Source organism: Symphodus melops, assembly GCF_947650265.1.
Source record: "Symphodus melops genome assembly, chromosome: 12".
Lineage (NCBI taxonomy): Eukaryota > Metazoa > Chordata > Actinopteri > Labriformes > Labridae > Symphodus > Symphodus melops.
This window is the reverse complement of record NC_136702.1, coordinates 18,399,020-18,425,697: the sequence shown is the minus strand read 5'-3', so window position 1 is coordinate 18,425,697 and position 26,678 is coordinate 18,399,020. Positions and strand designations below refer to the sequence as shown.

General features: G+C 40.1%; 1 protein-coding gene across 2 annotated transcripts in view; it reads left to right on the top strand.

The window, feature by feature from the left end:
* The first annotated feature begins 5,289 nt into the window (after positions 1–5,289).
* Positions 5,290–26,678, top strand: part of lrp1bb (low density lipoprotein receptor-related protein 1Bb) — a 276,595-nt gene continuing 255,206 nt past the window's right edge. For both annotated transcript variants that reach the window (XM_079357144.1, XM_079357143.1), the window contains exon 1: positions 5,290–5,748. In XM_079357144.1, coding sequence (XP_079213270.1) covers positions 5,487–5,748 — 262 coding nt within the window. In that variant the 5' untranslated portion in view covers positions 5,290–5,486. The remainder of the gene's footprint in view (positions 5,749–26,678) is intronic.

Here is a 26,678-nt window from a genome sequence, read left to right as displayed (position 1 = left end):
CTCTCGGTTTTTTTTCCTCCCCTTCTGCCAATCAGTGGGGCATTTCTCACAAAGCTAGTAGTGGCAGGAAAGAGTGACAGCGAGAGGGAGTGTGTGTGTGTGTGTGTGTGAGTGTGTATGTGTGCGAGCATGCGCATGTGGACAACAAAGCCTTGCACTAAGCTGAGGGCGGCTCCAAGGTCCCCCCCTGAGGCAGAGCTGAGATTGAGTTCATTATTCAGCAGGAGTGAGTTCCAGCTGTGAGAGGAGAGAGATGGCGAGCTGTTCTGTCTGTGTTGTGGCTCCTCCAACCCTGCAGTCCACTGGGATTCAGCACAAAATATTGCAAAGTGGAAAGACTTTAACTGTTACACACATGTGAGCAGATGGATTTTCTGTTTTCTTTTTTAAATTTTATTTCTAAATGATATTAAATACTCGCTTACGGGTTTCTATGGAAAATTACTTATTTGGAACATTACGTCACACCAAGTATTCTTTTTACTTGCCCTTTTTGAGTTGTTATATGTTAGTAGTCACATTGTCATATACCATATGTAGTACCCCCGACGTGACTATGATGTACCCAATATAGCAGCCCTTTAGCACAGTACTTATGTATCCCTAGATGGCAGTAGTAAGTCAGTGCATTTCCTGCCACAGAGAAGAGTGTCTTTGGATGAGTGTGAACAAGTGTCTGCTTGTTAGTTTTCCCTTGAGGTTGATATTTGGCATAATTTTCCCCCCCAAAAAAATGAATTCAAACTTAATGGAAAGCATTTTCAAAATAGTCTTGTTCCATGTCGTTTCCCCCACCCGGTGCAGGACCAGGGGTTCTCCTTCACTCATGAATAAATACAGATTGTGCAATTTTTTTTTTCTTTTCAGATCTCACACAAAGGCAATTAACTTGCAATTGCTTTGTTGAAATTGCTCCTTAAACTGCTTAGTGCAAACAGAGGAAATGGCATCACAGCTACTGTGTGTTTGTGAGGATCAGATGTATGATGTTCATCTCCTCTGAGATGTGCACACATTTGCACTGAGTAACAATCAGGTCTTATAAAATAAGACGTTTTCTTTTACGTTGACAGTAGCTGTTGATGCCTCCTAGATAGAATCCTTCATTCATATTTAGTACAGGAAGCACAAAAACAGTTCATTGTTTTGGTTATGGCCGAATGATGCAAGTGAAGACTCTTAAATCAGCTTAATGGTCAAATTTTGTCCTGAAAGACACACACGCACACAAAACAGATCTACCCTCACATTACCCGGGTGTAGGTAACAAAGGTGCAGTTTACATTCCTCTTTTCAGAAAGTACAAGCCATTTTCAGCATGATGAGAGTGCAGTGATTCATGCAGCAAATAGCCTGTCATCCCACTGCTTGATTAACAGGCACTGAGGCCCTGGGGAACACCAATGGTTCCTCATCACTTTATGGCCCTGGCAGAGCACTGCGCTAGCCCTCCGCAGCGGGACAGAACCAACCCAATTTTAAGTTCATTCCATGCTTTTCTTACTAATAACTGTCAAAAGAAACAACACGCTTGTCAGCACCGTTTTACTGGCAGATTCTTACTCAATCCTCATTTTGTTAAATTGCTTTTGACTTCTTGGGGGAATCTTGCAGTAACCCAGCTGGAGAGACTGCTGAGGCTATAAGCTAAGGCCAAAAAGCCACTGTGTCTGAGTTATTAGCCTGATAATGAGGCAGCTATTATGACAGGGTCAAGCAGGGTCAATAGCTGCTGCTAATTTTGGAGGATGGCATTGCTATCTCGAGTATGGTATCTAAGTGCCGGTGAATGCGTCGGGAGAGCTGGCATGGTTAGCGATGGTGCCATCACTCATGTCAGTCAGTGAGAGGATCTGCAAGGTTACTGTGCAAGTAGACAATCCACAGAACCTCACCTCAAACAGATGTACAACCCTGAGGTCACACAGGGGTGCGCTGTAAGAATCTGTAGCTGCCATGTCAGCCTTTACCCATGACAGGCAGACAGGCCCCATTCAGTCCTGTATGTCAAGACCTGTGCTGCTTTGAGTGACACACAAGGCATTAATGGCCATTAGGCTGCCCGGGTATATGCCATTCACAAGTACGGCTGCCACTTGTACTCGATTCCCTCTGACACATACGTATATGCACTAAAACCAAACCTGTGAGACCATCCTGGTCATTACTCCTATTGACAGGTGCATGCCTTCTTTGTGCACAGCAACATTGAAAATTACTTAAAGGGCGTTAAATGTGGCTTATATGAATGTGCCCATGCAGGTGGGTTTTGGTAATTAAGGTTAAGTTGAAAAGAAGAAGCATATAAGCTTTGCCATATTGGCAAGCACAGCTCTAGTGCTGTTGCAAGTGAATCATTCAGGACATAAGTAGAGCACTTTATAATGGTCAGACAACGTTAAAGCAGTTCAGTCAAAATGTAGCCACTGTGATTGCTTTGGAAAAAAAAGCAGTCTGCTCTCGACATTCATGGGAAAAAAAATGAAAGCTTCATGAAATTATTCATTTGTGTCCTTTTTTTGTTTCCCAGAAGAAGAAAACAGTGGCATCGTAGCAGCGAGAAATAGCAGAGACTTAGAGTGAAATGTCCTTGAAGACTTGGACTTCCTCTTTCTTTGTGACAACTCGATAATAAAACATGACATATGGTTCCGCATGAAGGTTAGGCATGTTCCCAACTCATCTCAGATACGTCTCTGTGTCACCTTAAACTATGTTTCGCTTAATTAATTTATGTGCTGTGACAGGACATGGCTGCTTCTATTTGAGCAGCCCTAACAGCTTGGTTCATCAGAGGATATTAAATAATTTTGCAGGACCATATGCACACATTTAAAGCATGTGTGAGTACGAGATTTTTGGATAGCATTTCGCTCTCAGTTTCTCAGTGCCATTAAGTCAAGAGATAGTTACAGAGACTATGCTTATGACTTCATTAGCAGCTGTCCTGATCTATTAGTATTGCAACTTTTACTCGCAGTTTTTTCACACTGCTTGGAGCACGACACAACATGCAATGAAATAATACAGATAACAATCCTTTTCTAAGAGTTCAGAGGGTGCTCGTTGAGGGATTTTTATCTGTAGTGTAGTATCCAGTAGCCCAGCCGTAGGCAGTCTTCTGCTGTGTGGGCAGTCATCACTGGGCTGCAAACTGCCCTTTACTTACCTTCTACTTCTGAGCTACTCGACCAGTCCAGGAGAGAGCAAAAAACATGCCTCTTATGTTCTTTGCAACAACTTACCGTATCCCATGAGTAAACATAGGTGTTAAAAACAGCCACAAGGCATAAGACTATCCAGGCTTTATTTTATTAAAAAAAAAGGAAGGACATGTAATCTTTTCTGAAGGAACCATGTTGAGATTTCATGGAAATGAAAATTTCTCAAAATGTAAAAAAAAAAAAGGGTAAGGGAAATGGTAGTACAATAGAGTTTTAGTTAAGTGCTGCTCTGAGGTGTATGGTAGTCAATTGGAGTGCTTCTTTGGTTGACGCCATTTACTGCTCAAGGTGCTGTTTATGGCCAATACCCTGTAAGGACAGCTGTTTTCCAAGATCATGAATGCTTTTTAACAACCTGCAATATAACAATGAATCCAAATAGGCGAAAAGACTGTGCAAGTTTACAAAATATACAAAGGAGAATCCTGCATTAAATGTATTTTTTTTCTCCAACAGGATCCTTACAAATGCTCACACACTATTTGATGTTAAGTCTTGCGATCTTCACACAATACTCTCACTTTCTTGTGCCACCACTGCTGTGCGACCGGAGCTCTTCTGAAATTCCCCCACACTCAGCGGAGATGCAGCATCCATACTGAACACAGCAAGACTATACGGAAAAAATCTACCACTGCTGCCTCTCATGCGTATCAATGTAGCCTACCAGGTTAGACACTGGCATTGTCAGCAGCCTTGTCAGTACAGTAATGGGAAGCACACTGAACTAGAAAAATATCACAATGATAGTTTGAAAGGTCTAATGTTGAAAGAAACAATGCTAATGCTGATTTAATAAAGATACCATAAAACATTGGTGGTCAAAGTGATCTGCAATGATTTATTGCACGTTTTGCAAAATGACTTTAGAAGTTGTTTGATAAGCCTATCCTTGCAACATGTGATTTCTTCTACAGCATATGATTTTGTTATATACTCATGAATTACATTTCCATGATTGCAAAGATCTTCTTCTTGCATTTATCTGGTGGAAAAAGCACTTCTTTAGTTTTGATCTGCAAGATTTCTACCACCAACCAATGTAAAGAGATACAGGGGTTGGATGATACGGAAGCGTTTACTAACCTTTTATATCAAGGCTAAATCTTACTGAAATACCATCCCATCCAATATCTTCAAAGAGAATTTGACCTTTTAGAAAAAGTCAATTATTTAATATTTTGGGCTGCCACGACATCTTAATAAACTGTGCTATAGTATTAAAATGTGTGTATTTGGGAAGACATGTCACGCTGAGGTTGATGAAGGTCAACTTTTTCTTCTTTCCTCTGCAGTTTTCAACCGTCAACTTTGGCAACATTTTATTATGTTTCATAATAATGTTAAAACATTTTAATGAAACAGTTGGCTGAGATTTTACTTTCAACATTTGCTAAAGTGCAATCTTTGTTAATGCTGGCTTTCAAGCGAGGGGTTTAGAGGGAGCAGAAAGAAGCAGACTACAATGTGTTTCACCGAGTAGGGGTAGTCATTAACATCTTTTTGTATTATAGTGCTTTTTATGTTAATGTTTCCAATTATTTTGTCAAATCACCTCTATAAAGGCAGCATCATCTGTGAATAACATGGAGCTCAGTAGTGGACAAATTATTCTTTGGGAGGTTTTGATTTTCTCATATTTCAACATTTGCCTCTTTCATTGAATTTATCCAGACAAAAATGGTCCAAGAGGTCCAATAGACTTCATAGCAACACGCACTGTCTGTGCTGTTAGACTAGCCTACATAAAAATAAAAAAGAGAATTAAAATAACCTAACAACATTCAGCACCAGCTTCTAGAATTGAGAGGGTCTCTTTATAAGGTCATGTTAGACAAGACAGATTTTTCGTACACCGTTCTAACATCACGTTTGACACTTTATTCATTTTTTTAGAGTTCTAAAATAGACTAATTCTGTATTTTAGATTGAACTCCACAGCCTACTTAAAGTGAGTAAGATGAGGGATAACTCATGACTCATTATAAATTCTCTGACTTTCTCTCCTTTTTCTGAGGACCCCCCTCCTAACACCCACAGACCTCAGGCTGACATCCTCTGACTATCCAGCTAACCCATGTGATTAATTTCAGGCGAGCTGCGCCACCTTGACGGCATTAAATCATTGAGAAAAGACAGGAAACGTACTCATTCTTTATCCTCCTACACTCCCACCCCGCCTTCCCTCCGTCCCTCTGCCTCGGCTCTCATCTCTCCTGCCGTCTATGATGCGTCTGCTCGCCGTATAGAGCGGCGGTGTGCATGTGTCGCGGAGCAGGGGGAGCGCTGCACTGTTCTGCGCACTGGTTCCGCTGGACATCACCGAATAACGGCGCTCGTCAACCGGGTGGTGGTGGAGGGGGAGAGTGGACCCGGACCAGGACCAGGACCAGGAGAAGCACCGTGGCTCTTAGTAGCCCGCTCTCCGAAATCATGTCCGAGTTTTTTCTACTCGCCTTTCTAGCCCTTTTCTCGGGATTATTGCCGTGCGCCGAGCCCTCCACAGTGTCGGACGAGGAGAAAGGTAAGGAAGAACCGGGCCGTCGGGGATGCAGTCAGAGAAAACTTGGCAACACAGGCCGTAATAGTGCAGTCTGGTGATTTTACGGAGTGTCAAATGTTGTGCATACAACATTTCTGATACCCTTAATTGCACAAATCATGAATTATGAAGAGTTGAACACAAATAAAAATGCTCGTCATTCTTTTTGTGTTCAGTGCGGGATGCAACATTGCAAGTCTGCATCTTTTCTCTTACCATTCAGGAATAAATAATAGGAATAATAGGCTAAATGAAACGCAGGTGATGAAACGCAAATGACACATTGAACATGCTCTGCACATGTAGCAGAGATTTTGCATTTTTGAATTTTCAGGAACATTCTTGAGGTTGTTGGGTGCCGGAACAGATTTAGTGTGTGACTGCAGGCGCGTATAGCAGCGCTATCCTACAGTGCAGCAGGTGAAAATATCCGTGTGCCAAAGTGTATTTTGTCTCCCTGAGCTTGTGGTTTATTTTCTGACCGGGGATCATCACAACAGCAAATGGACACGCAGTTGATGGAACTAGTCAACTCTAGATATAGTGAGGTGTGCAACCTAATAGTAGAATGCTGGGAACTCAGTTTTGAACAGCATACTGACTGGTGCACAATGTGATTTGTATCAAAACTACGTCTTTACAACTAAAAGTTTACTAATTGGTGTCATTAGTAAATAATGGGCAAATGAAGGTAAACTAAATGTAAGGTTTTTTTATTGTTATTGCAGAGCTGAGTTGAAGCACAGTTTGGTTTATATTACTTACATTAACAAACTATTTATGAAAGGCAACTTTTTGAAAATACATTTTTATAATCACATTGATGGATGAAAAACAATAGGCTTCAAATTTCAACAGTCTTTTCTTTAAAAGTTATCCTTAAGTACTTCATCTATTGTTCTGCATCTTTTTCAAAGCCTCCATGTTTTAAATTATGCTGAATTATTGCAGCGAATTGAAGCCATTTTCAAAAACAGAAAAGGCATAAACAAGTTCTGTTGCCGTGGGCATCGAGGTTAAAGTTCTCTCACTTCTCAGTTCTCCAGAATAGCAATGAGAGTCAAAGTCGATGGCTTGTTGTGAGAATGTCCCAAATGTCACCAAATGCGCTCACAGGCTGGAAAGCAAGCAGAGACTGAGAGTCCGCTCAGCAGCGCACAGTTGTCAAGTAAAGCCCTGTTCACCTTTCTCTGTGCATGAAACACTTGTCCCAATGCTGCTGGAAATCCTCAAGGATGGCACTGAAATGTTAAGATAATTGGGCTTTGTGTTTGTCAGCATTGCAGTATTGATTTACAGTGTAAGTGTATAGCATGAATCAAGAGTGCAGAATTACGGCTTTCTGATTGTCTCTAAAAGATTTAATATAATTTATGTCAGATAGACTGAGATATTCTTACTTCTATTATTCTGAGTCCATTCCTGCAAACCTGAATCACCTCTGCATTCATTTTTTTTTTTAATTGTCACTCTCAAGTCACTTTGACTTTTCAGACACACACACATTGTGTTATCTGGACTTTTTTTCTTTGCCTCTGCACTTGCACCGACAACAAATGAAAGCTCTTGTGGTTTAGTTGAATTAGACTGCAATGATAATCACATTTCTTAGTTCTTCCAACACCACAGCCGGATGTTATTGTAATTAGTTAGAAACTAATTTGCTTTGTGGTAGCTCTGTTGTAACGTTGAATGCCGAGTTGCGAGCCCTCGCTTTTCATTGCAATGAATTTCGAAGCGCTTCAAGAGTTCATTCGCTGAATGTCATTGTCTCTTAGAAATGCCTCCACTGTGTTTCTCTCCTTATCATTTCTGTCCATCCTACATTGAACAGGCTGACCTGGCTGGATTGTCCTGAGAATATGACATAACCACAAGCTTGAGGAGATTTAGCCACACCACAGCGCTGCCTGTTTATTATCATTTTTTCTTTAAATCAAAATACCCTTGATCTCTGTCAGTGACCTTAGAACCAGATAAGCATCGGCCAGCACAAACAGCCCAAGGTTGTCTGAAATGTAAACCCCATTTAGGAGATGATGGTATAGTGGCAGACGCAGATAGGTCTGTGCTGTAATGCAGGGGAGGCTGCATTTAGGAGCTAATTAAGTGAGATAGTAAGATGGTATCGCAGAAGTGTGTGAGTTCCTGTGTGTGTGTGTGTGTGTGTGTGTGTGTGTGTGTGTGTGTGTGTGTGTGTGTATGAGTAAAGGCTAGAAAAAAAATCTTGTTGGTGCTGAAGTCATTTCGTTTGTATTCAATTTCAGGACCATTAGAGATTTGAGTTAAAAAAAAAAACAAGCAAACAAGAAAAAACCCCAGATTGTACATGTCATTAGAGACATTGAGAGTCACCTCCTGTTTAGAATATTGGTTCCAAATATACTGTTGTCTCGTATGGAAAAGTACAAAATGTGAACAACCAACTCACAACATGAGCTGACATGAAAATGCTTTTGCTAGAGCCAAATAATTTGAATACAATCAATGTTGTATCCGTCATGTTTATTTTTGATCCAAAAAATGGCATCCCTAAAATACAGTATTTTACTAATAATGGAATAAGGCAACATTGTCAATTTGTTGGATATACAGCCTTAATGAAACCTTTAATCCTTTAACTTTGTCATGAATATTTTGTTCATCGTAATTAAAATGAGGATATTTTGTTTGGTGGAGTTGTTAGTTACATATGAACCATCACTATAAAATATTGTGTCAAGGTTATCGCTGCTGGGATTGCCTCCTGTTGCATAATAGTAACTGAGGAAACATACAAAACTTGATCCATACAAGGGACAAAAGGTCAAGATATTTTAGGCCATGCTGGAACACATTTCAACCAGAAATGTCACAAATCTGTCCATTTTGGTCCTCTTGTCTTGATGAAATTTAGCATGTGCCAAAGTATCCCTTATATAGTGAGCCTGTTACTAAAATAAAAAAACCTGGGAGAGGAAGAAAAGAGGCTCAGAAAGAACTTAAAGCTCTCGCATTTTTCCTTTCCTCTGCTATGCATTTTCTTAAATTAATGAATTTGATGTAAAATGTATTTTTTGTAAGTATATAGAAATGCAAATAATCACATAACAGTAGTATTCTTTTGGTCTTATAAATCAGTAACAGAAATATGTCTGTAAATGCCATGCTTAATCTTTTGTATGCATGAATATAAAAGCTGACTGCTTGTTCACGACAAATGCGTCTATACTTCTAAATATAGTGATGAAATGGAAGGAAATGTTGCACTTGTAAACTTTTCACAGGGCAAAACACATACCTAATGGATTATGACAGTGACAGATATTCAATCTTCAACATGTAGAACATGTAGGAAGTGTCCCCGTTCTTTTGAAACACAATGCAAATGTAATCAAAGGCAGACTGTTGGTGTTATAGCATGAAGCACTAAGCTACATTCAGGGACACGGGCATTAATAATCTCTGACGTCTGCTAAATGACTATCTGTAACTCTGCTGCCTTTGTGCTGCTGAGTTGAATAAATGTTCACTCTACTTAATGTCACCATTGGTCACTGGATTGTAGTCTGACGTGATAGATAGTAGTCCATTCCAGATAATGTAAATCACTTGCCTTTAGCAGAAATTAATACAAAACTTCATACTGGCTCCATGTTCCCGAAGCCTTTCTATAACATTCAGTTGGTGTTCCATGAAGATCAGGATGTCATTTTCATAGGAGAGTTTCTGGGTTGGAACAGTTAACCTACACATGTTGGATTGAATTCTGTTTTCATAGCTGCTTTAAATCTTTTTTTTTTTTCTTTCTGGGAGGCATTATTTCAAAAAGAGCCCACCAGCTGTGAGGCCTCCTTTGACGCTCCATTTTCCTTCCACATCCTGCTCGAACATGGCAACAAAAGTGTCCGCCTCAGCAACAAGTGATCCTCAGGACGGAAGGAGAGGCCTACACTGACCCGGCTACACTGTCTTCACCCAGTGATTGGAGAAACCGCATGCAGTTTCTGGTTAAAGCTGGTTTGGAAAAAGTAAATAAAGAGAAAGCCAGGGATGGAGTGAAGGAGAGGGTGGTCCGAACAGGAGGTGATGTACTGAGTCTGCACTGGGTTTTTTAATAGAGCAAGTTAAAGTCAGTAACGGAAAAAAACTTGAGGACTGTGCACTGGCTGGTGTTATTACTGGCATTCATTTACGTCCCATGTGCTGTGCTTCAGGTGCTTTTTATTGACTATTGCCTAGCTAGTTTGCCTTGGCTGGAAAACCAGACGAGTCGTCAGAGCGGCCTGTCAGCTGGAAGCATGTTGAGAAGGTCAGCTTCAGTTTGTCCAGGAGAAGATTAAGCACTTTCAGCAAACCTCAATGTTTATTTTTCCCCCGAAACATCATGCTAGTTATAAAAGGTTTCTGAGGCGTCTGTCTTAGCTAAGTGCTAACACAGCAATTCTGCAGGATTGCATTCAGTCTTTTATGAGCTATGAAAAGACATTAAACCAGCTGACACATCCATCCCATGATGTCAGCTAAGTGTTGCTGTCATTGAGCTCTTACATCTCTCTCAGGGCAGAGGTAAAGTATGGCCTCAAGCTACTGGAGGCAGCACTGAACCAACCAACCACACTTCTCATTAGGGGTGTGGAGAGAGATGGGGGAACAAGGCTCCTGTACTACAAAGTTATTGAATGAAGCTATCGGATTTTGAATGTGTCACCTTTGATAACACCTTTCGCATTCTCAATTTGTTACAATTGAATCAGTAATGGATTGGCTCAGGTTGTGAAAGCCATTGGCTGTAAATTGACTTGCAGCATTGATTAGCAGTGGAAAGAGCGGCCACGTTTTTGACCCACATGATCTAATTGTGTTGATATTCTGGGCAGACTTAATTAGGTGGGAGGCATGGGATTTCATATCAGATTTTATATTGAATGTTGCATGATTTAAATGTGAATTATGAATCAACAAGTATATCTTCAGAGAAGCCCAATCCTGCAAAAGCCAAATTAAGAGATACAGTGTTTGGACCCAGGAATATATACGGAAATTGTTGCTTGATAAAAAAAAAGTAGATGCATAATGAATGGAGGGATGTGTTAACTGCTCTTCAGCCACATGTTTAAGGGTTATCTTGGGAGAAACCTTTCTTCATTCGGTTTCAGTGGGAAGTCATGTCATGAGTGTTGGTTGAAGCAGAAACTAAAAATATATGCTTTGCGAAAATGAAAACATATACTGTATACACATGCTTCAGTGTGACTTTCATCTGAAGAATAAATTCAACAGACCAAACAATACAGCGATCTTCTCAGTCGCAGAGCCGTGTAGTGCTATCAAACGTCTGAATAGTTGAAGGAAAAAGGACAAACTGGGGTGTGAAAAAGTAAAGCCTGAGTTGATTCCAATATCCTTCTGAAAATGCCTTGAAATGGTGAATGTGTCTCTCAGATAAAAACTCTGTCCGTCAGTTTAAAGGGTGAACTGCCGGCTGGATGCAGGCAGCACCCTGAGGAGACGCCCTCCGCATAACGCTGTGTGCTCAGCATGTGCCGACGTTCAATACGGCAGCAGTGGATCCATGAAGACTTAGACTGTTCCTTTCGCATAGTTCCTTCATTCTGTCTAGACTGACTGTGTAGAGCTGCTTTTGAATAAAAAGCTAACTTATGCACTGTGGTACAGGCCTCCAAGAATCACTAAAACAGTGAGGTAGCAGAGACTTCTCCTGCAGAGGTTATGTTGCCATGGGAATAGGTGATGCAGGGGTGTTCAAATATATATAGAGGGGGAGCTGGAGCATTAACTTCCTATTTTATAGTTAAACTCACGCTTTACTGCTAGTCTTTCTTTATCACTTGTGTCTGTTGTCTATCCTTGCAAAAAGAAAGGACAGAGCTGCTTTGATTGATGAGCTGACTACTGACTGCTTGGCATGTAATTGGCTGACCTAAATCTTTCCACTGGGATTTTTCTTTTTCTCTCCTACACTTTATTAAAGTGTCCAGACGGATGAAATGACACTGAAAACATTGTATTAGTGTTATGAGCAGCCTAAGCTAACACTATAACGCAGAGTGTTCATTTAAAACAGCTACAGGACTCTCCTCATCTGTGAGGTGGTAAAGAGGCAACTATCTTTGGTTGGTGCAATTCATCCTGCATGGATAGTTGTTAGGCCGTTAGATTTCTTGGCACACTCACCTGCAAATATTAAACTGGCAAGATAGAGATCCCCTGGTGAAATGTATGAGCTTGTATACGCTTATATGGCCCAGCACCAACAACAAGCATATCGCTGATTAATAACTTCTGGATTTGATTCATCACTTTGTGAAGGCAAAGAATATATCCTGATAGCGTCCATACCAGACGCAGCAGAATTTAATTTAGGTGAATAGACTGGAAGATGGATGCCCTGCTGTGTTGCAACACTACGCTTAGATTTAATGTGATCATCTGAGTGAATTTCTGCAGAAATGTTGTTTTGAAAAATAGTTTCTGCCATGGTTTTAAAATGATTATCTACTGAAAGAAGCACCTGAAATTACAAGCTGACAGGATCCGTCGTGGACGAAACACAGATGCCTGGGTAAAAATTGGTGACTGCAGGGGGGGGCACATGAACAAACTGCAGGTCAGAGGTGTCGGTGTAAAGCCCCGAATGGCAACAGTGGTGGCCAGAGAACCAGGGTGAAGGGTGCTGAAGCCTGGCTGGGGACTCTCTCTCCCAGCTGCCACCTGGCACAGACCGAGAGCTCAGGGCTCCATCATGCAGACTTGGCCCAGAAAAGCAGAACAGGGGAGGGATTCATCCATCCCCCAACAAGCCTCATTCAGCTGACAAACCTGAGGCCTGTTGGTGATGCTGCGCTGTGTCCTTAAAAGAGAAATTGGCGCACTGAGCAATTAGGAAATATTGAGCCATCGAGGTGTTACATTTTAGTGTACACCTCTGTGATAACCCATAATTTTCCTTTATGGATTTAGACATAAAATGCTAATGCAGAAACTGTTAACTACAGAACTGGAGCTTTTTCCCCCTTTTTGCCTGATTTGTTTTTCAGTCATTCTCACAAGCCATTGCCTCTTAAAGAGCTGCAGTATATTTCAGCCATTAACCAGAAGATGAAAAACAAGGAATTAAATTATCTTTTTCGGTGATACAAGGCTGTGCAGCAGTGTACAGTATTTACAGACGGCACACAGCAATATGAGTGTCTCGGTTAAAAGAAAGCTTTCTCCCACACAAGCAGCATGTATTCAATGTGTACCACACAGAACAACATGCTAATCTACAGAAGGACACATGCATACATACACAAATTGGGCATTTCTATAATGAACGTCTGTGTCTGTTCTGTGTTGTGTCTGGTGGAGCTGGCACAGCTCTGTGTGCAGCCGGTTTATCATCAACTGCTATGAATTTTTGGCTGAACTGAGACTATCAACCAGTGTGGCTCTTTCAATATCAATTTGTAGGAGCGGGTCTAAATGTATATCCAAGCCTGACAGTGCAGTAAAAGAGGTTTTTGGGCCTAAAATATTTGTGAGATTGCCACTAAGGATGAATAATTCAATGCACTCTGATGGAATAGTGCATGAATGGAAAATCAAAGATGAAACCGCAATGCTGGCCCCACTTCCACCTGCAGCAAGCACAAAATTCACTCTCAACAGCTGTGATACTGTTAGCCCATGAGGATTGAGTTCAGTCTTGTGGCAGCACTATCACAGAGTTACTTTGTGTTAAAATTAGATTGCCAAATGCATCACCACCAGCTGTCATCAATCTGATTCTGTATGATTCTCTAACATGCTTCCGAGCTGCTATTGATCTCTGCTCCCCATCACCCTCCCTTCTCACATTCTGCAGGATTGGGAGTCCTATTAACAGTGTTGCCATCAATCACAGTTCACCAATGTTTGTTTGTTGTAGTCTTTGGCATGATTAGAGCAGCGCTCTCGTGCTCAAGCTACGTGCTTTCCTCCTGTTCCCTTTCCTCGTGTGAGTCAATAGGAAATGCGTGCTGTCCCTCCCCTCGTGCTTTAGTGATGTGCCTGACTGCTCTGAAGCAGAGACCAGAGATTAAGCACTTGGGCCTCAAACATGTTGCCTGTCACAGGTATCTCTCTCTGCTCACTGCCCGATAAGGGCTAGTTGTTCCTGAAACAAGCTTGCCAGGACAACCTCAGAGGAGGAAAAAAAAGCCCTTTGGCTTGTAATTGTGTTTTTCTTAGAGAGTGTATTCTTAACATTGCCTTTGTGACTTCAGAGCCACGTATAATCAATGATTTGCACTCATTTTTAAATCGTGAGATTTTCCTTACACGTTTTGTTAATTATGGAAATGCAGTCCAAGAATTATATTTTAGTTTAATCCATTCATCAAATAAACAACAATTCATTAGTCTTCAGGAAATGACTTTAAAAATTAAAATTTCCGACCTGAAATAATGACTTGAATCAATATTTCATGACATTATTCTGGTTTTTATGTTTCATAGCTCATAAAAATCATATGTGAGGTTATGCCAAGGTTAGACTACACATTATAAACACGTTTTAGAACGATCCGGCAGATGTAGGGATTTGGGACAAGTTGGCCCCGGATGTCTGTCTGTCTGTCTGTCTGTCTGTCTGTCTGTCTGTCTGTCTGTCTGTCTGTCTGTCTGTCTGTCTGTCTGTCTGTCTGTCTGTCTGTCTGTCTGTCATCTGGGATGACGCACAACCTCCTGATAGAAAGTTAAGCATGTTTGATTCTCTTTGTGTGCCTTCCATGATGTTCCATGAAGCTCTGCATGTGCACTTACAAGCATACAAAAACAGAATGGTGTATCGAATGGTGTTGTGTAGCCATGCCCTTATTGCCTCCAATGTTGCTCATTGGTTGTGCCACTGTGTCGTCTGAGATGTCTGTCGGTTAGTCACTGCACAAAGCGATGACTCATGATTGCCTGATGTGACAAAGTGACCATTCTAACAGACAAAAAGAGCGTACACTAAGCCATAAGCAGTGAAACACAAGAAGATGTCAAGTCTGTTACTGACGTGCACATTTACACTCAAATACACAATATTTGAGGTTCTCCTCTTTATCAGATCATGATATTTTTGGATTTCATAGGATATGATACCTCAATTACTCACGTCCAGGTTTCACATGACCTGAGCCTATTTCTTTCTGAATAATACCAGTGCTAACCACAGCACCACAAAGCCAGATTAAATTAAGAAATCCTTGTGAAATATCATGAGTTAATTAATTTTTCATTTTAATAAGTCATTATTCCATCCTAGATAGGTTTTTTGGTGAAGACATACAGTATAATGGTGCCGTGATAGCAAGAAGGCTCTAGGTTTAACCTTTATGTGTGGGCTTTCTCAAAGTACTCCAGGGTTAGGTTAATTGGAGAGTCTAATTGCCCGTAGGTAAGAATAGGAATGTGATTGGTTTTCTGCCCATATGATTGACTGGTGACCTGTTTAGGGTGTACCCCTGAGGGAAAGTGCTAGAGCTAATAGAAGAGAAAAAATCTACACATCATTGTTTGTTTGTCATGTATGTGTTAAAAATCTGCATGTAAAAGCACTTTTTCACCTTTTCAAACCGTACCCTGTGGTCTCAATGAAACATCTGTGCTGTGCTTTTTCCTAATATTACATGAGTCAAGCACCAGAGGAGGTTTGTGACTCTATAAACCAGCTCTCTTAGAACGCTCCGTTTTGTTGTGTCTCTTTAAATGCAGTGAGCCCCCCCCCACACACACAGTTTTCAGGGTAGACATCACCCCTTCGCTCGCGAGAATAAAAATGGCAGACCTACGAACGGAGCATTTTACTTTGTGTTCTAAGACTTATGCAGACCACAAATAAAATAAATGGATGGATTTATTTCACAGTGGGTTGAAATAACGTTACCCAAATATATTGTCAAAGTGGATTTTTCATAATGTGTCCCCTTTAATATGTTTGAGGTAAGATTCATAGCACTAATTAGGTGTAAAATGAACTTCCGGAAACTAACCAATGCAAGCCCTAAGGTAAAGCTCAAAGCAGGATGAGTTGAACAATTGGAAACACATTAAAACAAGCAGTTTTTGTGAGATCAAGGCAGACATTTTGGAGCTAACTCTTGATGTAAGGATTTATTTATTTTCCAGAAATTTTGACGGCACACTACAAGCAAAAATACTCCAAGGAATAAAGCTGAGTGATGAATGAAATTTTCTTTTGCACTCCAGCTAGTAATTTTTAAGAAAGGTAATAAGTGTGACCATGGCAACTTACTATCCATACACCATGTGTTTCAGTCACGTCTGCATACATAATCTGTCAAAAATAGCAACATAAATGTCAAGTGTTGCTCGTTTCAAAGAGTTTTACCTTCTGTTGCAAGTGACCAAATTTAATTGACTTTGACTGATTTGGTTTGTGTTTATCTGGGGCTCTTAAAGGTTAATGCTGCTGACAGCCTCTTGCTATCTGACATCACTGTGCCATTCTAGTCACACATTCTTGAGTTCTGACGTTTCTAATACACTCTCACTTTCAGTCGGACTAGATTTCTTTTCCCTCTCTTATGTTCTGCTCCTCCTTTCATCCCTGTCCAATGAATTAACAGGCTTGAGTGGATACAAATCAGAGGCAAGAGTCAAGGAGAGTAAAATGTGTGTTTGGTGGAGCCAGCTGAACAGAAGACAGCACAAGTAAAGTGTTTTACTGACAGAAGAAACATTTGAAAAAGTGACATTTTCATCATGCTGGGGGGGGGACAGATAATGTATGTTTATACACTATATGCAAGCACTCTTCAAACAAACAGATTGCATGTTGGGTTTTTTTGTGACATGAGTGTTATCGCAGTGGGAACAAGTGTAGTTTTATTGTTTTTTGTTTGCCTTTCCTCTGAAGTAACAGCTTGAAATAGTCCTCATTGACATACATGCAGCAACTATTTTTTCTGTTGTATTTTTTTCTGATCAAGGAAAGATTGATGTTTGATGCATGGCTGTCAAATCTGATTGTGCAAGCCCTTGAAGCCAGGGAGCGTGGCATATGTGTCCCAGCAGGGACTTCACATCTGCTCTGATCATTACAGAATCACTCTATCCTTATTAACTAGTAAATGCCAATAGAGTAAATAGGTAGTACATCACTACAAAGACATGTGTTTAGCATCCTAATGAGACACCTGACCCTGACCGTTTTTTGTCAAGGTTTATCGATGTCCTCTTTTGAAGTTTTTGCTTGCTGTCATATTAAATATGAAGCGGTATACTTGGTGATAAGAAAGTGAAAAATCTATTTTAACAACAGTGTTTATAAGCGCAGCTGTGGCTCAGTGGTAGAGATGGTTGTCTTTCAATCAGATATTTGTCAGCTCAGGCCCCAGCTCCTGCAGTGTCCAATGTTCTTGACAAGACACTGAGCCTCAAAATCTTGATTGTTGCCTGTGTTTATGAAACTCACTGTATACAATTCACAGCTATTTCAAGTTCAATCAAAGGTCACAATGTATAGTGTACAACAGGAATAATAATCTAGAACTATATCGTAGACTATAGTTTTGTCTGGGATAATATACTGGGAATTATTCACTCTCACAGTATGTCAAAGAATTAAAGAAAATACAGAATACCATTCCCTTCACCGTCACCTCCATAGTCGAGCTTATTTTGAGAGGTAGTCTTTTTATTTTTTTCAGAGAGACTTCTTTTATTATGAGGCAGCATAGAATAGATTAATTAAAGGGAGTCTGAACGACAAAAAGAAAACGTGCATAAAGATTGTAGGACAAGAATGCGAAAAAACAACAAACATAAGGTTATATTGTCAAGTCAAGTCAAGTCAAGTTTATTTATATAGCACTGTTCAGACACAAGGCAATTCACAGTGCTTTACAGACATAGAAACAGAAAAACATTAAAACAGAGCTTAAGGAAAGAATGCAAAATACATCATTAAAAGACGGGGATGAAAGTGAAAATACTCGATAAAGGAACAACTGTTAAAACTATCAAAGAAGGAAGAATGTGTTGCAGTAAGGCAGACAGTATATTTCTAATTGAAAGCCTGAGCGAATAACAAAGTTTTAAGGCCTGATTTAAAGGAGTTGAATTGGCACAGAGATAGCTCTCAATGGCCATGCAGGATTTGGCATGCCTACATTTGATCACCCGATTGGCGGGATTTGCGTTGCTGTCGGACATCCTGGAGTCAGGACGGGAACGGAGCCGAGGGGGTGGGGAGGGGGGCTCTCTCTTCTGTCAGGGGCCGAGACTGTAGTGTCGGGTCCTCTGGCAGGCGTCCAGAGTATGTGCAGTAGCTTAGATAGATAGATAGATAGATAGATAGATAGATAGATACTTTATTGATCCCGAGGGAAATTCAAGCTTGGTGTATTTCTTGCTGCAGCAGTGGCATCACTCGGTGGCATCACTCGGTGGAATCTCCTTACTCTAAGAGGTAGTTTTGTCAACCAGCAAAAGCTTAAATCTGTAATGTGCAACTCTCAATTCAGTAGGTGTTTCACTGTATAGCACCAGTCTCTCAGAACTAAACAAACTCCTTCCTACACCTTCTCCACTCTGCTCTTAGTGTTCCATCTGAGTTCAACTGTTGGACCGATCTCCATTAGGTATTCATCTCAAATTTGCCAAGGACACATCAGACATGTTGCTGCAGGAGTTGGGGATCAAACCCCATCCTTTAAGTTGAGAGACAACCGACTCTACCAACCGAACCCCAGCCGCCCTCACTTTAAAAATCAACATGTAAGACATGTTTAAGTCTCTGAGTGACTCCTTAACAGGCTGAGGGAGGCAACCATCAGTGCTGAGAAGACGGCCGAGAACAACAGATGCAAAAGTTTGACGTGAATCTCTTTTTCGAAAGTCATAAACCACCTAATTATTTAGTTAAGATATGTTTGATAACTGCTATGATAATTTTTAAAATAATTCTATATTATGCATGTCATACTTTTGTTTATAATAAAGACATGAGAGAAATGTAATCAACTAATCCTGGAAGTTGAGTAGCTGGAACTAAGGAATGTTTGGCATTTTGGCTGGCTGCTATGGGTTTTTGTCACAATCTACTCATTACTTGTTCCGACTCCAGTTATGTACTGACATTAAAAATTAATTTATCTTTTTTGAATAAGGCAACCACACACACACACACACACACACACACACTCTGTAAAAACAAAGCATCATTAATCAATACCTCAGATTACTAGCAGATATAAATCACAAACACAAAATCAATAATAGTCTCGTCACATTTCAATCCATACTTTATTTCCAAAGCAATAAATCCAGAGCAATGCCTCGTGATGACATTGACCGATATTACAGGAGTGCTGATTAAGAGATGATTTTTTCTTAAAAGGCCTCATTGTGACATGAGTTTAGCTCTGTCAAATGCACAGAAACTGCAATTTGCTGCTATTAACCTCTTAGATTGTACAACAGTCGAGAAGTAGCTGTGTTTTTCTGCATTAATATCAAGAGACAGTTAAATGACACTAATTGGCTCTGTGACTCTTACCCTAATCTCTGATGCAGAGGTAGAAATTACCTGACAAGTGGCTTCTGTAGCTGAGCAACCTCTACGGAGAAACAGCTCACCAAAGCAGCCTATTAACTGTGTTGACAATTGCGTCTTCTTGTCAGGTGTGTCAAGTCTTCTCTGTGAAGCTCCTTAAAAGTGACTACAGTACATGTAAAAAAAATAAATAAAAAATCAATTCTAAAAATAAACTGAAGGGCTTTAAGGGCTGTCAACATCAGTAGGCAAGCATGGAATGACAGTTCTCATTTTTAGATACTCTCTCCCTGACCTTAGTCTTGTTCAGCTAACCATCATTTTCATGTCAGACTCAAATTTACCTCACTGCTCTGATTCAACATTCATAACATTCGGTCAGGACATGCATATCAGCCCTCTGAAGTCTTTGATGTAGTAGCTACAATCCAGAAATGAAGTCTGTTGAGATATTTCTGGGCAGCTTGTGTGTTGTGAATGCACCAGTTTTCTCTCTCGCTCTCGCTCTCTCTCTCGCTCTCTCGCTCCCTGCCGTCAAGCCAAGTTTCCTGACACAGTTATCAGAGGTCAGGTTCCAGCATCTGTCTCCCCGAGACACACCTCACACAGGACATGCCGCTTATCGCTGCACTTACAGTATCCCAAAGGTGGCCCTTGGGTGATGTCTTTGCCTCATTTGAACTTCGACTTGACAACAACCAAGTTGAGGTCTCCAACTGATGTACCAGAATGCATTGCCGTGCAGCCTTGTCCTTCTTCTACTGTTTACTCTATTTTGAGTACTGAATATGTGAGTCAGCCAAAACAATCTTAAATGTGTCCTTGTTCATAACAATCTCTGCATTCATATTTGGGTTTTCATTTTCTACTGCATGGTTTTCAATTCAAGTTTACACAGAGAGTAGCATTTGAAGGTGAAAAAGCCTCTTGAACATCACTGCACTGGGGAGGGATATGGTGTATGCATCAGTGTTGACAGCAAACCCCCCCCCAAAAAACAGAAGACTTAATGGTAAATAGACTGAAGCTTTCATAGCGCTTTTCTAATCTTCTGACTACTCAAAGAGCTTTTACACCACATGTCACACCTACCCATTCACACACTGATGGCAGAGGTTGCCATGTAGTGAGACCAGGGTTTGATCTCCAGCTCCTGCAGCAACGTGTCCAATGTGTCCTCAGGTAAGACACTCAAGTGTGTGAGCCAAAATGAAGCTGCTGTAAAACTTAAAGTTCACTGTTGAACAGAGACTCCACAGATGAACGAGTACTATAGATTTTATGGATTAAGAAATAATGGCATCTAGGTCTGTTTCTGTTTATTTGGATCTCCATTAACTTCAGCATAGAGAAGCTATTCTTCCAGCAGATCTACAATGTAAATGCTGCAAAAGGAAGTCGAGCCTGAAAGTCATCAAATGCTTTCTGCTGGATTCGCCGGCATTAGGAAGAAAACTACATATTTTCCAGAGGGGCATATAGTGTATCCATCAATGATAGACGATGATCGTTAATGTTTTAACATTTTAAAAAAAACAACAACAAAAAACAAACATATCCAGTGATTAGTAGCCCCTGGCACAAAATATTTAGCTAAGCGCAAACACTGAACACATGGATTAACAGCTAGCTTTAGTAAACAAAGAGAAAAGGGAAAAAAAGCAAAGCAACACTTACACACATCTATAAAGTTCATTTATACATCTGGTTTCTTAAAGGAAGACTGTGCAACATTTTGATCCTGTAGATGTTGCCCTTAAGCACCAGCATTACCAAAACAAACTCCTGTTTGGTGACACAGCTATTCTAAAGAGTCCACACTCATCCAGAAACACAACTCCAAAGCCTCTCCACTTGTGTTTGCACAAAGGTGTTATCAATTCAATTGCACCATGATTAAGCACCATGAAGCGCAAGCTGTGGACAAAACTGTCCATTGCTCGAGCTGCCTGTGGCCTGCAGTGTTGTGTTAGCAGGTTACTGTTACACACTTTGGTTAACTTATAGCTTCATATGGCACATAAGTTGATGTGGAGTGATGGCGATCTAAACTGTCCCGTCCTATTAAAAGCTCAGCCAACAACAGCAGCCTACAGCTGGCGGGACCAATGCTTCTTACTCATTGTAGACAGTCATGACCCAGAGAGACAGGATAAAGCTGATTCCTGCTGTATTTATGTGTAAAATGTCATACATTCTACCTTTAAGTCTGATTAAAAAAAAATAAAAATGAATTGACATGCAGTCCCAGTCTAAGCTTATCAGCTCTTTGCAGTAGTATCTCATTTCATGGACAGATATATATTTTCCCAAAGGAGTCATTGCTTTAAATACTGGCTTTTTACATTTTCTATAGGGGCACTAAACAGTCACAAGGGATTTGCAGTTAGACCCTCTTGTTATCTTATACATAAACCATATCAGTTCCATATATCAAGGTCTGAAAAAAAAAAAAGATCTTTGGTCTCGGATCACTGCTCAGTACAGGCAATAACCTGAGGGAATATATCCTAGTGAAGACGTGGGATCAGGGCTTCCTTGGTGAAAAAAAAGGTAATGTTAATATAACAGCGCCCTATGCAGATCTTAAGGCTTTGATAAATCACTGCTTTTATTGTTGTAGATATGAAACTGAAGGGAATATGAATGATGTTGCTTACCTATTGCTAAAAAAAAATGCATCTAGCACATTTCAGCTCGAGTATGAAAGGAGCTTATGAATGTGTCATCTGATAGTCAAACCCTGTTGCTTACACTGACACATGAATTGGGTTCTGCACTACGGCTGTCTTAGAATTTACAATGTGCCACGTGTGCAATAGCCAGTGGAGCTGTGGCTCTTCTTGTCTAATGTTACCAAGGCCTAAATTTGGACTTTCATTCAAAGCCTTGGACTCTAGAGTTGGGGAGTGCATCCAGCATATCCATGTGCTGAATAGCAGGAAGCTTCTGCATGTTGAACTTTTCTTTTGTAGTTTATCTTGGTTCACAGATCTCAATGGGGAATCACTGCAAACGTGGCAGGATCTCAGAAGAGATAGCAACAGCCAGTTAGTCTGCAGGACTGATTACATGCCTACTTAACATGGCAAAGCATTTTTATTCTTTTTTTTTTTTTTTTTTTTTTTACCTGATAGTGGAAACAGTTGTGGTTGTTCTATGAAAGAGGAAAAGTCAGGGGCACAGACAGAAACTGATGCTAATTAAATAAGATAAACATTGATGGCCTGATTCTAAAAAGGATTGCATGCACTACACCTATTCAAATGGATCATAAAGACTGTTGCCCATTCCCAAAGCACACGCTAAGGCTTCAATGTGATTGTAAAAATGTGGTGCAAAAATGTGCGTCTGCATTTAGGTGCTCTTTGCACAAATTTACTGTGAATGGCAAAATTAGGCACAATTTTGACATTTCTATCCAAATAAGATCTACACCATGTAACCAAAAAATAAAACAAATCTACAAATGGCAGCATAAATAGCTACTCGCAGTTAAGAGTTATTTAAATTCACTGTGCTGTGAGAAGGTGACAAATGTTCCACAGTATTTATAATTGATGTGACACACAAACATTCTGCTGATCAGGACGACATTTAAAAATGGGAAATATCAGTATGGGCCTGTGAGTGGTTGAACCAGTCTTTGTCCACATTTGTAGGGACAGTTGGCGGCTGTGTGCATATATCTGGATCAGCTGGTCCAGGGAAGAGACTTCATTATAAACGTTGAAGGTTTCACCATGTAACTTTCACCTTTTATACATCAGTTAAGATTTGATTTCACACTACACTAGTGACAAATCATCTCCTAGGTCAATATCTACTGTATGTGGATAGACATTGAGCTCCATCAAATGCACACAGCCCAGCTCCGTGCAGAAGAGAGAGGAGATCCCCCACAATCAGACGCAATGTAAACTGCACTGAACACAACGACCTTGCCAATTGTGTGCTTAAATATAATTAAAATCCCAATATGCTTTGTGACTTGAACATAGAGATAGAGGAGATATAGCAGCTGCAGTTGATGAATACACTTTCAATGGAGTCCATTGTAATCCATGTAATCCATTCTTTGTGAACCCCCACTTACCCTGAGTTTTTGCCTGAATGAGTTTATATATACTTTTAAATAATACCTAATGATAAATTCCCTCTCTTTTAAAACCTTTCAATAGTGAATTCTTCTGATTCTGACAAAAAACGTACCAAGGTCACGCTAAAATTACGTTCAACAAATTTTTTTATTCTAAAACATTTAGATTGCAGCTCTGTGTTTTCAGAGCAGTGAGGACCTTTTGGTGACTTTATAGACTTTCTAAATGATGCACACGTGAAAACAAATTGAGTTCTAACAAAAAGACAGGTCCACAAACAAGGAGAAAGAAAACAAAAGTATTCAGTTGCAATATTTTTCAGCCTAAAGGTTCTTGTTGTTTTGCTTCTTTAGTAATTAATACTTTTATTTGATCCTTCACAGCTATCTCTGAGGAATCTTTAGTTTTAAAATTGTGTCTACTGAATCACACATCTATCATTTCAAGCCGTTTTTTAGCCTGCCGATTTCTTTCAAAAGCATTGTGGGACCTCTGTGCATCTCAGGATCTTTCATTTCCATAGCCGTCTCGGTGTGAATGTCTGCTCCAGGCGGTGTTTCCCGGTGGAACACAAGCTCTTCATTATTAAAGGCCCCTCATCAACCATCCTCCACACTTCTCTGACCTAATGACTTTCTGGAGTGCAGAGCCACAGCTTAAAGCTTATCCCTGTTTTGCTTTTCTCTGTCTGCATCTGGAACAGCAGCCAAAGCAATGCAACCTTGTTTTTATACCAATTGGTAGGATAAGAAAATGGGATTGCCCTTTTGTGGCATTAAATATTGATTTGTGTTCTTACTCACAGAGAAAAGTTTAACTTGAAAAGGGAATGTCTTCAAGTGTCTTTTTAACAGCTGTTCAATGATAGGCAACGTGTGTTGTAGTCTAGTAGTCTCAGGTCTTTTAATTGTTGAATATGTCTAATGTCTTTAGTGGAAGCTTTAAGGAGTTAGAAAATGAATATGATACTGACAGCAAGATATAACCTCGCCAGAGTACAAGTGCCTCCTCAGAAAAAGGACTTTATGTAGAAAGAGTGCAACTCTAAACGTTGAAAAAGACAATTTAACAACTGATTGGATTGAAAATGATACGTAAAGGAAAATACATTGTGAGATTTACTTACCGGTAAATGTGGCATGTCATCATTAATATACAGAATGTACTGCACACAGTACATTGCTGTGGTCACGTTTAATACATAGAAAACACAAGAATGGCATCTTTGTAAGTGCAGCAATACCAGTAACACTACCACTTCAGGTGTGGCATATTCTGAATGTAAGAATCAAAGTACTCTAAAACTTAAAAAAAACTGAGAAAAATGCCCATCTGCTTCTTATAGATGTGATAGTACAAAATAAATATATTATCTTATTATTAACAGTTGCAAAGAGAGATTTGCCCATCAGGAATGTGCTGTTTGAATTGCATGAGCAGCCATGTCTACTGATATACAGAGTATCTATATTGTCAGTTATCAAGTTGCGTTTCTGAAATTTTCACTTAAAATGGTTTACATGTAATGACAGTTTTTTGCTGTAATATTAAAATAGGTAAGAGGTAGTTAAATACAGATTAATATGCATCTGCACAAAAAAGCCACAAACATTTAGCTGTCAAAAATTTCATTAAATTATGCAACATGCTAAAATTTAACAGTAAACCTGTTAAAAAAAACAAAAACATTGTATGACAGAAAATACAATTCAGTACACAAGATTCAACCTACAGACTGATACAGAGCATTTACTATAATATACAAAGGGGTTATAATTTAGCATGAGTTATGTTACATATAAGCAAGAGGCTCATGTCGTTGTCAAAGTGCATACTGTGTTGAGTACCGTAAATTCCGGACTATAAGCCGCTACTTTTTTCTCACACTTCGAGCACTGCGGCTTCTACTCCGATGCGGCTAATGCATGGATTTTTTTATGGGGGACAATGAGCTTCTGCCGCAAAAACATTTGACTTCGTCACGTCGGATCTTAATATCAGTCATTTTGCGCTTCATGCACGCACCCTCATCATGGAAAACACACGGAGAAATACATATGATGCAGCTTTCAAGTTAAAGGCGATCGACCTGGCTGTCAAAGAAGCTAACAGAGCTGCTGCACGTTAAGATGACACTGACAGCGACAACAGAGACTGAGGAAGTGAGTAATGAAGTCATTCTGAGGCAGTGAATGGATGGACTTTTTCTTGTGAAATATATTACGGTCATCTTTTTCATCAGCCGTGTTACAGACACCGTCGGCTAGGCTTCGTATTGTAACGGTTCATGTTGTAAAGTCAGTAGTTGATAATGTGTTCATAATTCCGATTATGTGGAGAGTCAGTGAATGCACCAGCGAGAACGTGTTGAGTGGCTGTATGAGAGAACGCTGGGGGAGAGAGTTGGAATGTTACGGCAAGTTATGTGTTGCTCTCTGCTGTAAACGGCGTGGTCACGGCCGACAGTGATCGGGTTATTAAAAGTTATTATTTGAACGCTCTCGTCGTCCTTTAACGTCCGTACAGACGCTACAGTATTTGCGGATGTTACCGGTAGCCTACGTCTGTGTAAATAGCTCTTGTTATAGCGTGGACACCTGCGGCTTATAATCAAGTGCGGCTTATATATGTACAAATACATTTATTTACTTATTTGTAGCCGGTGCGGCTTATATCCAGGTGCGCTCAATAGTACGGAATTTACGGTATATGTGCAGGTTCAGCCATGGCAAGAAGCTGTTTTTGACATTTTGCTTACTCCTTATTACACATCAAAGAGAAAGATGACACTATACTTTCTTGTTCAGGACCTCACTTAATCCCAGAATCGCCCGTCCTCTCAGCAGAAGTCTAATTAGTGGTCTAAGTGGAAACACCTGTGTTTGTGTGAGTCACACAGGGGAACAATAAACAATAGCAGGCTTATGAAACCCTTTGACTGCTCACACAATTTTTTAGTTTTCTATTTTTCTTACTTTTTTCATTAGAAGGAAGGGTATGTTTCAGTGCCCCAGATTTTTTGCAAAATTATGTTTTTTTTTTCTAGGTAATGTGTTCACAGCCCACAGTCGCTTGTTTTACAACCAACAAGGAGCGCCTATAGCAGACATTGAAAGCCACTTCTCTGGCAAGCGGACAAATATCTATAGCACATCCACGCTACTTTTGATTTGTTTTAGTCTCCTGATGAAAACATCTTCATCGTTAAAGTTAGCATCTTGATGTTCTTCAAAGCTAATTGGTTCCTATGTTTTTTTCTGCTTGAAATATTGAGTAGCCTCCAG